The sequence below is a fragment of the Danio rerio genome, chromosome 21 (assembly GCF_049306965.1).
Source record: "Danio rerio strain Tuebingen ecotype United States chromosome 21, GRCz12tu, whole genome shotgun sequence".
In the NCBI taxonomy this organism is placed as follows: domain Eukaryota; kingdom Metazoa; phylum Chordata; class Actinopteri; order Cypriniformes; family Danionidae; genus Danio; species Danio rerio.
The window spans coordinates 13,313,415-13,325,839 of NC_133196.1; the positions used below are offsets into that span (position 1 = coordinate 13,313,415).

The window sequence follows — 12,425 nt, forward strand, 5'->3', positions numbered from 1 at the left end:
AATTTAACACAACTGTCCCTAAGAGTCGCCAATGGAAATAAAACAGACACGCACAAAAAATGTGCGTACACCAGCCATAAAGCTGCCGTGGAGCTGCGCACATTCCCACGTTCAGTTCATCGTTAATAAATCCAAACGTGAAACCTGGCGTACGCAAAGTTTGTGTGCGTATGCAGCGTTGATACATGAGGCCCCTGATGTTCATAAACTTTCATTGTAATGGTTTATTTTTCACTTTTTATTATTTTCACTCATTTATTTTCACTTTATATTACTTTATTACAGTAGTGTAAATTATAAAATTGTTACATTTTTGCAGATATAACCCTATAAACTAGGGCTGCAAAATATATCGTTTAGCATCCATTTCCCAATATGTGAATCTGCAATAGTCACATTGATGGATGTGCAATGTGAAAGTCAACACTCTACATTTCATGTGAATTGAAATTGTTGTGTAATGCTAATACACAATATTATATTATTACATCTGCTTTTATTACACTTGCTATATATATATATATATATATATATATATATATATATATATATATATATATATATATATATATATATATATATATTTGAAAATGAAACTGGCAATTAAAATTCAGCTCGCCATCACAGAAGGAAACTTAATTTTTAAATGCATTAAAATTTGCTATTTTAAATAATGGTAGTGTACAAGCTTTTATGATGTTTCGTCAATCAACTACTGTAATTGATTCAATGCACTTTGCTTGCATCTCTGACAGAACGGTTTCAATGGTGCGAGGACCTCTGCTGCTTTAGACAGTAAGTCAAACTCATTTAACTTCCTTTTTGTGAATTACGTTTATGGACTTTACCTGCTTTATTTGTGCAGTATATGATGCATATGTCTTCTCCATCAGCCACATCGAGTTCCTCCACTCCAAAACAAGAGTCCCCCTCTCTGGTTAGCAACACAAGTGTTGCTCCATCTGCCCCATCCTCGCTGCTGCCCTCTTCTGTTACACCACACAGCTCTGCTTTGCCCAGCCTGGCATCTGAGCTGTCCTCCGCCAGTTTACCTCCGCTCAGCAGGTACTTTTGTGTACTACTACAGGGCTTATATTCTCAAAGCATCTTAAGGCTACTCATTGTTAATTTAAAGGAACAGTTCATCCAAAAATACAAAATCTGCTATCATTAGCTCAGCCTACAATTGTTTAAAACCTATTTGAGTTTCTTTTTTCGGTTGAACACAGAATGAGATATTTAGAAAATAATGAGGTAAAAAAATTAACTATCCTGTGCAACTCTTAAAAGTAATGGGAGTCAGACATAAATTTGGGACAAATTTTTGCTTTAAAGGGCCATGAAACTCCCTCGTTTCAGCAGGGTGTTTTCACACCTCTACTTTGGAAAAAGTCAGAAAAGTGGGCGTGTCCAGCTCTGTTTAGGGGGGAGTGTCGGAGGAACTAAAGTGGGAGGGTGTAGGAGTGTCTATTTGGGCACGCGCGAGTTTCAGAGTCAAAATACACAGACAGGAGAAAGTGATGGTGTTTAACCTACATAGACATCTGTAGTCGAATTATTTGCCAAATTATTAAATGGTGGACTTTAACTACAGTTTGGCTCTTTCATTCAGGGAATTCATTCATGCCCCTCGCAACAAACGAGATATTTGATTCGAGGAACTGCTCTAAGCGTGTATTTTTCATGCAATGTTTGATACCGCACGGCGAATGAGAGAAAAAAAAACTGCATTTCCCGGAAACTTAGATGCACACGGCAGGTAGCATCAGAAAGCCGCGTGTGTTATTCCGGTCACAAAATGCGGTGCTAACATTTCTGCACTCAGTGCAATAGTTAACTTAATTAGATACGAACAAACTGAATAAACAAAGAGCACTGGTCGCTCACAGCGAATCCAGATTTCAGCGTTTGCAGATGAGAACAGCTCTTAGGTAAACAATAATCCTCCTTAGACACGTAAGTTATTGTTGTCGAGCGTCGCGTACACTGTTAATCCACACGTGATCCAGATAAGCTCTCACAGAGAGAAAATGAAAACGAAACTTAACGGCAGCAAACTATAAAAGCAACACTCCACGCTTGTTTTGCCAACACAACGTGGCGTCTTTGTGGTGTAAACACGGTGACACTAATGAATATTAATGAAGTTGCACAATAGAGCGCGCTGATTGGTTTGAACCAAGCCTTACTCATGCATTAATGCATCACACTGTAAGACGTAATAAGACTCACTCTGGCACAGACGCCCAGTCTGTACTCTGGAATACACGCTATTATGTCATGACCGTGACGCAGCTTCAAAAATTCGTTTCAAACAGGAAGTACAAATTTGCTTGAAATAACGCAAAAACAACCAATTTACACTTTTTAGTGAAATATAGGTGTCCTAATAGTGTTTTTAGCAGTGTGGGACACATATACGACTGTCAACAGCTCAAAAAATGGGTTTTGGTGTTTCGTGACCCTTTAAGAGTTTTTGAAGAAGCGCTTTAGCTTGAAAAACGTGCACATAAATATGTGAAACATCAACAGTATTGAAGAAGATCCTTGAGATGCAAGCAATTTGGAAACATTTGACTACAAATAGCTTTTCCAAAGGTATCACCTTTTGTAGAGGGGGTATTATGTAGAATTAGTCATGGATGCATCACTTCACTAACAAAGAGAAACCACCTTTGCATTTCTTAGTACTAGCCATGATTAATCTACTCTGTTATTAAAAGGCTGTTTATATTCATATTCAGCAGCTGCTTACATGAAGCACACATATAAGAGGCTGACATTTAGCTGAACATTTTATTCATTCATTTTTCTTTTCAGCTTAGTCCCTTTATTAATCAGGGGTCACCGCAGCGAAATGAACCGCTAACTTACTAGTTAAGGATGCCCTTGCAGCAGCAACCTATCACTGGAAAACACCCATACACTGTCACTATGGACAATTTAGCTTACCCAATTCACCTATAGCGCATGTCTTTGGACTGTGGGGAAATCAGAGCACCCGAAGGAAACCCACACCAAAATGGGAAGAACATGCAAACTCCACACAGAAATGCCAACTGACCCGGCTAAGGCTCGAACTAGTGACCTTCTTGCTGTGAGGTGACAGCGCTACCCACTGTGCCACCCTTTTAGCTGTACTTTACTTGTTTGATTACAGAAATTTAGCATATTAAAATCTTTAAAGCTTTGGTCGTTTATAGTAGTTTTATATACTAAACGCAAATTTTGACACTGTTTTGGAGCACACTAGCTCCTTAAAACTGACAAACTAATACTTAAAACTTATATATATATATATATATATATATATATATATATATATATATATATATATATATATATATATATATATATATATATTTATATATATGTGTGTGTGTGTATGTGTGTGTATATATATATATATATATATATATATATATATATATATATATATATTTTTTTTTTTTTTTTCCATTATTTTTTTTTTATTTTACAGGACTTTAAATCTGGCAAAATGTTTATTTCTTAATATTTCTATGGATAAATCTCTGAAAGAGACCCCTCCTCTATTAACCAATTACTGTGTATGTAGTTAATAATCAGGCTTGGAGATCATACATTGCAATGCAGCCGACCACACCCTTACTCTCATGCCGAGTTGAGACTGCATGATTTTAGCCCTGATTTTGACTCGCTGATAGGTTTTGAGAAATTGTAGACAAATGCCTGAAATCACAGGCAAATCGGTGCTCATTCATGTGAGTAACAGTCACACAGCATGAACTATCAGAGACACGATCTGAGAGAATCGCAGAAGAGTCGCTGGCACCCGTGAGATATTTGGGATGAGAGAGCAGCATCCACTACGGTATGTGCAGGCCAGCAGGAGGTTGTACTTATTTTTGGTCTTTTTGGGCCCATGAAATGGAGGAAAAACTAGTGTAAATTTGGCAGAAGCATCTGTGTCTTTTTGACGTGTCATCTAAGCAATACCACAAATGGATCCAAAAAGAAATCAGTTTGACAGAAATTGCTAATTCCCTTCAGAAGACAGGTGAGCATATTAAGTACATTTTCTCGCCCCTAAAGGCTTCCTTCTCATTATGTATTTAATAATAAAAGATATACTATGTGACCGTGCGTTATTTCCACGTCACTTCTCGCGTGTGTCTGGATGTGAGATGTAGTTCGTGGACCAAGAAAACGTTGTCGGCGATTCTTAAAGTCATGCAGTGTGAAACCCCCTGTCACCGCTCCACAACCCCTTCGCCGTAAACACATCAGTGACAGAACGCTACCCCAGAAAGTCATGCAGTGTTAAAGCATCCGTGACGCGACTACTTTAAAATCATGCAGTCTGAAATCAGCATTAGTTTAACTCATAGTGGTAAGATAAAAATGTTTTGTGAATATGTCTAAGATTTATATATATTTGATTTGGTGTTTTCTAAAAGTGTGACCTGTACCTGTTTTTCCCCCTGTAGTCATGTGAGCAGTGGCCATCCCTCTGTGTCGGCACTTTGCACCACATCTTCACATACAGTGAGTTCTGTAGGAGGGACACACACTTGTTTTCCTCACCACCTCCGCCGTCTGTAACGCCTCGTGTATTTGTGTGCGCAGTATACCAGTGTGGACAGCGTCAACTCTCTCGCCCCCTCGTCCATGGCGTTTTCCTCCCCGCCAGTGTCTGCTCTGGCCAGCAGTAGCATGAACAACTCAGTGAGCGGTGGGAACAGTCTGCATGGGCCTGGAGTTTTGGGTCATGGCCCCAACGGTAGCACGCCTTCTGCTGTCAGGACGGCCCAGCTACTGTCTTCTTCCAGCGGTGAGAGAGCACATCCCTTTATCATAATAGGGCTGCATGATTATATTGCAAAATTTAACGTTGCAATATTTTGTCATTTTGCCATTTATATGTTGCGATATCATTCGATAACGATAATTATTGAATATTTTCAAAAACGATAATTATTGAATATTTTTTTAATAATACATTTTAAAATATTAGGATTTTTTTAACCACTTTATTTTAATTTACCAACATTACTAAGGCAAAAAGTTTTAATAATCAAAAACAAAAATACTTAAACAAAATATGATCTGATCTCTTTATAATAAAATAAACATGAGAGATTCTAAAACTTGATAAATACAATGTTACACACAAAGTGTGCGCAGTGGTAAAGCGTAAATACTAAACAATAAAAGCAGACTTTAAGGTGTGAATAATAATGATATAGTCAGTGGTTGAAAGTAATAAATTACAAATACTCAAACTACTGTAATTGAGTGTTTTTTCTCAGGAATTGTAATTTACTAAGTAGTTATTAAAATGTGTACTTTTACTTTTCCCTTAAATACTTTTTTAGTGCTGTATCTGTACTTTTACTCTTACTACTTTCCTTCAACCTGCAGTCACTTCTTTATTTTTTCTTGTCTGTGGGGATTAGAAAAATCAGTCCTGTGATTCCTGTCCAATCAAATCGCACATAGAAGGTAAATCGCATCATAATGAACTACCTCAAGACATGGACGATTTATAATTGCAGCAAACTGTTTGGAAGCATTAAAAGTGTCCTAGTAGATGTTCAAAATCTTTACACACATTGACCCAGAGACTGTTGCATGTCACTGATGAGAAGATGACGGATGTTTACTGTATGATGAGTGAAATGGTCTTAAACCCCCAGCTGCCACAGGACATCAACATGACGTCAGATTGACATTGTACCTTAACGTTGTGGGGACGTTGCATTTTTTTTTTTAGAAATAAAAATTGGTTTGACATCAAAACTCAACATCAGGCCGATGTTAGTGTCCAACTGGGTAATAAGTAAATGCAGTACAGAATATTACGTTTACACACATCCACAAATTACATATAAACATCAGTTTTTTACAGTGTAAAACTCACTACTCTTGAGTACTTTTAAAAGGTCTTGTTTTTACTTATACTTTCAGTATCATTTACCATAGATACCTTTTTTTTAAGAACATTTATAATTTTATGCAACATTACAAATTGGGAAATTGAATGACTGTATTGCCCCCTATGCTAAAAAATCAGATGGGAAGCTAGTGGCTGGGATGCACAAGAAAAGAAACCAAAAAGCCACTCTAGCGACATCCTTTTTTTTTTTTACTTACAATCTCCTCACTGCTGCTATACCGCACTCATTATTCTGACCTGAATAGACAAGTGGGTGGATTCCTTGACCATTTATTATGGGTTTTGCGCTACTTGAGTTCTTTAGTTCTACTTGCATGAAGCACGGGGTGCTTGGGGCATTCGCAAAAGGTCAGATGTTTTTAACTATGTTTTCAACTGTTTTTAAATGTAACAGTTTTGTAAGTTTAGAAATTTTTAAATACAATGTTATTTTTTGTTTGTTTGTGTATTCGATGTACTTGCGAAGGATTCAGGGGTCCGTTCTTCGTACCTCGCTTAAATTATCTAAGATTATTTGGCAGATCCCGGATCTTTTAATCTTGATAACTGATCTCTCGCTAATTTGGTTCTTCAAACGAGTTCGCGAATCAGATTAGAATGTCTGGATAAACTGATCTGAGATCGCTGCTTGTGTTGTGAAGGACAGATCTATCGATCCTCGAAATCATGATCAGCAATGCAACGATTGGCTGACGGCACAGCAGCGTAATGACATCATCTGATTAATATTCAATTATCCATGTGAGCAAAATTACATCAAATTAGCAGTAAACGGCTTGTTAAATATGACACGCAAGAACTTTCCACATTTGTTGTGAGCTGCAGGCTTTCCACGTTCATGTGTCAAGTGTATTCATCATGTATTTCAGTGCAAATCAATGTATTTAGTTCTACATTTAGAAAATATTTTCTTTATTATAGTAGCCGTTTTTTAATCGGTGTAAAGAATAACTGGTTGTTTACAAAAGCATTTTCATATTGGTAAAGGTGTCTGCAACTTTTGTGAAGCATCAAATCACCGGCATATTAACTATCAAAACATGTTTATGACTGCATAAATGTATTATTGCTTTTAAAAAAGTCACATATTGTGCATTTCTATTATACACAATTTGTACTAAAGCGATCTAAAAAGTTCATATCAATAAGTTTTCTCTTTGCACCACCAGGTGGCAATCTTTGTACTTTCATTTCGAGGGTGCAGATTGCATACGTTTTATTAATATGTATAACTTAATTTATTTTATTAATGACTATAACTTTTATATATATATAGTTTAAAAAAATTTACCATTTTCCCAAGTGTATATAACTACTACTGTAAGAAAATATCAGAATTCGGAACATACTTTCTGTATTATCTTTGCTTGAACTAAGCCGATCTAATCCTGTTTATATGACTTGAACCTGCTCCCGATCATGTTTGACCTAGCAGAACTGTTGCTATGACAACAACTCTCGGATTAGCTTTGAAGAACGAAACGATCCTGGATCGTGTCAAATCGTCAATATCCAAATCCAGCTAACTGAGTAATCCACGTACGAAGAACGGACCCCTGTACTGTTACTCACTATTGGTTAGTTAATAAAAATATTTTATAATAAAAGATTTTTTACAAATTTTTCTTTTGTAGTTTTGAAAGTCAAAGTATTGCAGTCATGCTGACCACCTTGTAGTTTTCAAATGTGAATTGTTTTATTCCACGCATACCTTTTTTGAAGTTTTTCTCTTTTGGTCAAAAATGGCATTTTCAGTATTTGGTAGAAAGAGGAAAAACTACCAAAATAAGTCGAAATCAAGGCTGTGCTGTGCCGCAACGCCCAGTAGTGTTTAGCACACTCTTTGTTTTAGTTAAATGGGAAATCACTGTTTATTCTCAGTTTGATTCTTTTCAACCGTTCACTCATTCTCTAACATCTCTTGTCTGCATGTGTGCAGGTAAAGCTCCTCCTAATCTCTCTCAGGGGGTTCCTCCACTGCTGCCTAACCAGTACATCATGGGACCCGGAGGTCTGCTGCCTGCCTACCCGGTAAGAACCCTCATCCTCTTAATGCAGATCCGCTTTCAGCCTTCTGAATGTGGAATTTCAGGATTTCTGTGTGCCAGTGTTTGTTTTGGGTTGGCCGAACTTAATGGTGTTGCTTTTATGCAGTGATGCATTATAGTGTGTGTCATTGCACGAGTAATAACTCGTGACTTTCAGAGAGTTTATTTGATGTGTTTACTATACAAGCTCTGATTCTTTGAAATAAATCTCAATTGAATTACTCTGTAAAATGCTGAAAGTTCCTGTGTTGTACAGCAGATTTATGGCTACGAGGACCTCCACATGCTACAATCCAGACTACCAATGGTAAGACTAAACCCATCAAATTCCCATTTAGAGCCGATGCTGGGCTTAATGCTTTCTTTTCAACTTCAGTTATATTGTCTTGTTTATTGCTTTGAGTAAAATGTTTATATTTGTCTTATTTTATAAGGTTCTGAACAGTTTTCTACCAATTTTTAAATCAAAATTAAATTTACAAAATATATATATTTTTAAAATTTGTTTTGTTTTGTTTTCAGAACGTGACAGTTGGCCAGAAAAACAAATGCTTTAATGGTTGTAATTTATTAATGGGGTTATTCCACCAAATAATGAACTATTCTGAATTATACCGTGTTGAAATAAATATAAACATGGCTGAAAACATAGCACCTTTTTTAGTTTTATAAAGATCTTTACTCTATTTTAAATTGTGAAGAAATGTCATCAGTAGTTCATGGAATAAAAAATAAAAATGAATTTCAACAACAATTTCTTTGCATGACATTAATAGACAACAATAGCCTGGCCGAATGTTCACTCTGCATAATTGTTATGATCCTGTAGGATTACTATGGAATCACATTCCCAGGGCCCACCGCTCCGCTGTCTGGCAGAGATGGGAGCCTCGCCAGCAACCCTTACTCAGGTACTACACTGCCCTGCAATTATTTTTTTATTATTGCTCTGTAAACTCTGATTCATAACAATGTACATGACATTAGTGTACACAAAAACGGAAAATAACCTTTTAATAAATCCACCCAGGTGATGTCACAAAGTTTGGCCGAGGAGAATCCACCTCACCAGCGCCCTCTAGCAGCCTGTCTGCAGCTCACGCCCCACAGACAGCACAGCCTCCGCAGGCACAGAGCCAAGGCCAGAACCAGCCTCAGCCGCAGGGCCACCACAACACTCAACAGCCCTTCCTCAACCCAGCTCTGCCCCCCGGATATAGCTACACGGGCCTGCCCTACTACCCTGGGGTGCCCGGCGTGCCCAGTGCATTCCAGTACGGACCCACCATGTTTGTCCCCCCTGCCTCGGCCAAACAGCATGGCATGGGACTCAGCAACCCCACAACGCCATTCCAGCAGCCCAGTGGCTACGGCCAGCATGCCTTCAGCTCAGGTGTGTGTTCTGGTTTGGCTTTTCTATCTGAATATATGAATGCACTTTGTATCATCTGCATGTAGAATGAGATTTTAAAAATGCCAACCAGTCAATGACAATTAACTTCTAAACTAATTAAAGAGATCGTTCACCCAAAATCTAAAATTCTGTCATCATTTACACAAATTTTACTTGTTCCAAACCAGTTTTGAGTGTCTTTTTGTTGTTGTTGTTGAACACAATAAAAGATATTTTGAAAAATATTGGAGACCAGTGACCATTGACTTCCATTATATTTCTCTATATAAATCATTTATCAAAATATCTCTTTTTGTTCAACATTAAAAAGAAAACTCAATGTTTGGAGCCATTGAGGGAGAGCAAATGGTGAAGTTATTTACATTTTTGGGTAAACCATCCATTTAAGCCCAACCCCCCCCCATGAATGTTGTAATATTTGGTTATTTTAAATCGGTTTAATGGGAAGGATGGTTTTAATTTAAAAAAAAAAGTTTTGATCATTTTTCTTAACGTCGTTGTCAAGCTTTATTCACAACAAGCTTATGCATTATATTCATTGCAGTTTTAGCTTAAAACATGAAAGATTTAGAGGAAATTCACTCTTCTCAGTTTGCTCTGGTACATCTTTTGAGTTTTATTTTTTAGTTTTTCAAAGTATTTATCAAGGATTCTCTTCAGCAAATAAATCAACTTTGAATAGTTTGTTTTTATAACACTTATTACAGATTAATTATCTGAATGTTTAGTCATATATATTAGTGCATATTATACATGTACACTCTCATTAGTGCTGTGTGCAGCTGAGTATTCACATTTTTAATTTTTCATTAAATTTTTAGGGTATGATGACCTGACGCAAGGCCCAGCAGGATCCGATTACAGCAAAGGCTATAGTAACTCCTCTCAAACACAGGCCAAATCTGCTGCCTCTGGCCCAGGGAAAGGTACAGACATGAGAATACCTGGTATACTTACATTCTGTGTTTATGTACTAGTTTTCCCTCTCACTTATGATAAAATTGAAATGAATTGTTCATCATTTTGTGTACCAGGTGTCTCTGTGACATCTAGCAATTCTGGGGTGCCAGACATCAGTGGAACTGTTTACAATAAAACACAGGTACTTTTTCTTTGACATCTGCACATGGAAGATTTCTTCTAAAAGCCATAATATATAAAGACCATAATAAGTGATGAAACACACGATCCACAAGAAATCTACAAATACTATTGCATGTGTGTCAGGACCTGTGTAGAGTATGACAAATGTTAGCATTTACTTAAACACAACTTATAAAATTTAAAGAAACTTGATTTTCACCAAAAATGTTCATCTCCGTATTTTTCTATTGTCGTTGTTGACTTTTTTAAAAATGTGTTTTATGTTTGCTTTAAGTTTATTCTGTTTTTATTTTCATCATAATTTATATTGCTTTATTTATTTATTTATTTTTACAAATTTTTGATTTATATTATATTAGTGCAGTATTAAATATCAATTCTAATTATAACATATAATGCTTATATATTACTTATTTAACACAACAACAATAATAATAATAGCACATCCAAAAAAATATGACCAATTTTCAAGCTTTAGAGCCCAATTCTTAATAAATCAATACGTTCATCTAGATTTGTGTATATACAAAGATACAGCCAAATAAAATCTAAACTTTAATTTGTTTAATCAATCAATTAATTATTTTTTTCCCCTTTTGCAGCCGTTCGAGAAGCAGGGTTTCCATGCTGGCACACCTCCACCTTTCAACCTCCCGTCTGCTCTTGGTGGCACAGGACCTTTGACCCCTGGAGCTGCCCCAGGTTATGCTCCTGCTCCATTCCTTCACATTCTGCCTGCTCACCAGCAGCCCCACTCTCAGCTGCTCCACCATCACCTCACCCAGGACGGACAGGTCAGTGCCAGTGCTGCTCGTAAGCCTATTAAGCCTGCAGTATGCTAGATTATATTGAGATATACATATAGAATATACAACAGATTAAATATTCATTAAACATTATAGGGGACAGGCTCATTTAACATCTCACCTAGAGTTTAACAGTTTAGCACGCTTAGCTTAGCTTAGCATTAGGAATGCATCAAATATTCTGGGCCAAAACCTTCTGGATGCACTTATTTATATATTTATTTATTTTGTAAAATCATTATCTTTTTTTGTTATCATTTGCTGGAGAGACTGTTGCCCTAAATAAATAAATATGTTCTTTGATAACGCTTAAAAAAATTGATAACGTGAATTATTTATTTATTTTTTTGATAAACCTTGACTTTTCAAACTGCCGTAAACCTTGATATCGGTTATTGTCCCATGACTAAGAGCATTTCAGTTAAATTTCAAAATTAGTTTTGATAATTTTCTCAAAAATAGTCCTCAATTAAGTAACTAGGTAACTGCGCCACATAAAATCATCACACTGCAGCAGAGTTCCTTGATTATTGCGCCAAAATGAGACTATAGTTCCTAGCCATATTGACCTAGAAAATATCCATTTTCTGTCGGTCTTAGTGCATAACATTGTGTACAGAAGAGTAAACAAAATTAAGTGAAATCCTTAAAATTGAGCTTTAACAATTTATGCTAAGCTAAAAGTCCTCCTGACGGACCCGGATATTGGCTAAATAGACTAAAAAAATGTGAAATTGAACTGTTAAACTCTAGTGGTACGGTACGGTTCAATACGCTTTTATGGCTGTTTTGGTACGCTGTTATGGCTGTCAAAAGGTACCTAAAAGCAAACCGTACAGTACCACTTTTTTTTTGGTACCCTTTGCAAAAAAGTACCTAGCACTACAAAAGGGTACCAAAAGGCGGAGCAAGACGTGCAACTCAACGCTATTGGTTTACAGAGATGCGTCACTCGCTTGTGCAACAAACCAGGAGAATGAAAACAAAGGAAGCGCCATTTTTAAATACACAGCCCAGACATTACACTGCAATAATATATACATGTAATAACGAGCCATGGTCGACCCAAGCTCAAACAAACCTTGTCGTAGTCTTGATGAACAGCCCCAAAGCCA

At 36.7% G+C, this 12,425-nt stretch overlaps 2 protein-coding genes across 13 annotated transcripts in view; both read left to right on the forward strand.

Moving 5' to 3' along the window:
- The window catches only part of gtf3c5 (general transcription factor IIIC, polypeptide 5), a 678,526-nt gene that overhangs the window by 576,853 nt on the left and 89,248 nt on the right, over positions 1 to 12,425 (forward strand). The window lies entirely within an intron of this gene.
- The window catches only part of ubap2a (ubiquitin associated protein 2a), a 38,565-nt gene that overhangs the window by 24,624 nt on the left and 1,516 nt on the right, over positions 1 to 12,425 (forward strand). For 2 of the 12 annotated variants that reach the window (XM_017352809.4, XM_017352811.4), the window contains exons 16-26: positions 756 to 795; positions 894 to 1,065; positions 4,470 to 4,527; positions 4,609 to 4,813; positions 7,878 to 7,969; positions 8,243 to 8,293; positions 8,816 to 8,897; positions 9,017 to 9,379; positions 10,222 to 10,347; positions 10,435 to 10,502; positions 11,107 to 11,298. In XM_017352809.4, the coding sequence (XP_017208298.1) occupies positions 756 to 795; positions 894 to 1,065; positions 4,470 to 4,527; positions 4,609 to 4,813; positions 7,878 to 7,969; positions 8,243 to 8,293; positions 8,816 to 8,897; positions 9,017 to 9,379; positions 10,222 to 10,347; positions 10,435 to 10,502; positions 11,107 to 11,298 (1,449 nt within the window). Of the gene's footprint in view, positions 1 to 755; positions 796 to 893; positions 1,578 to 1,644; positions 2,023 to 3,030; positions 3,133 to 4,469; positions 4,528 to 4,608; positions 4,814 to 7,877; positions 7,970 to 8,242; positions 8,294 to 8,815; positions 8,898 to 9,016; positions 9,380 to 10,221; positions 10,348 to 10,434; positions 10,503 to 11,106; positions 11,299 to 12,425 lie in introns of those variants that run through there. The other 10 variants (XM_017352810.4, XM_073934843.1, XM_005161057.6 and 7 more) reach the window with 5 other exon arrangements.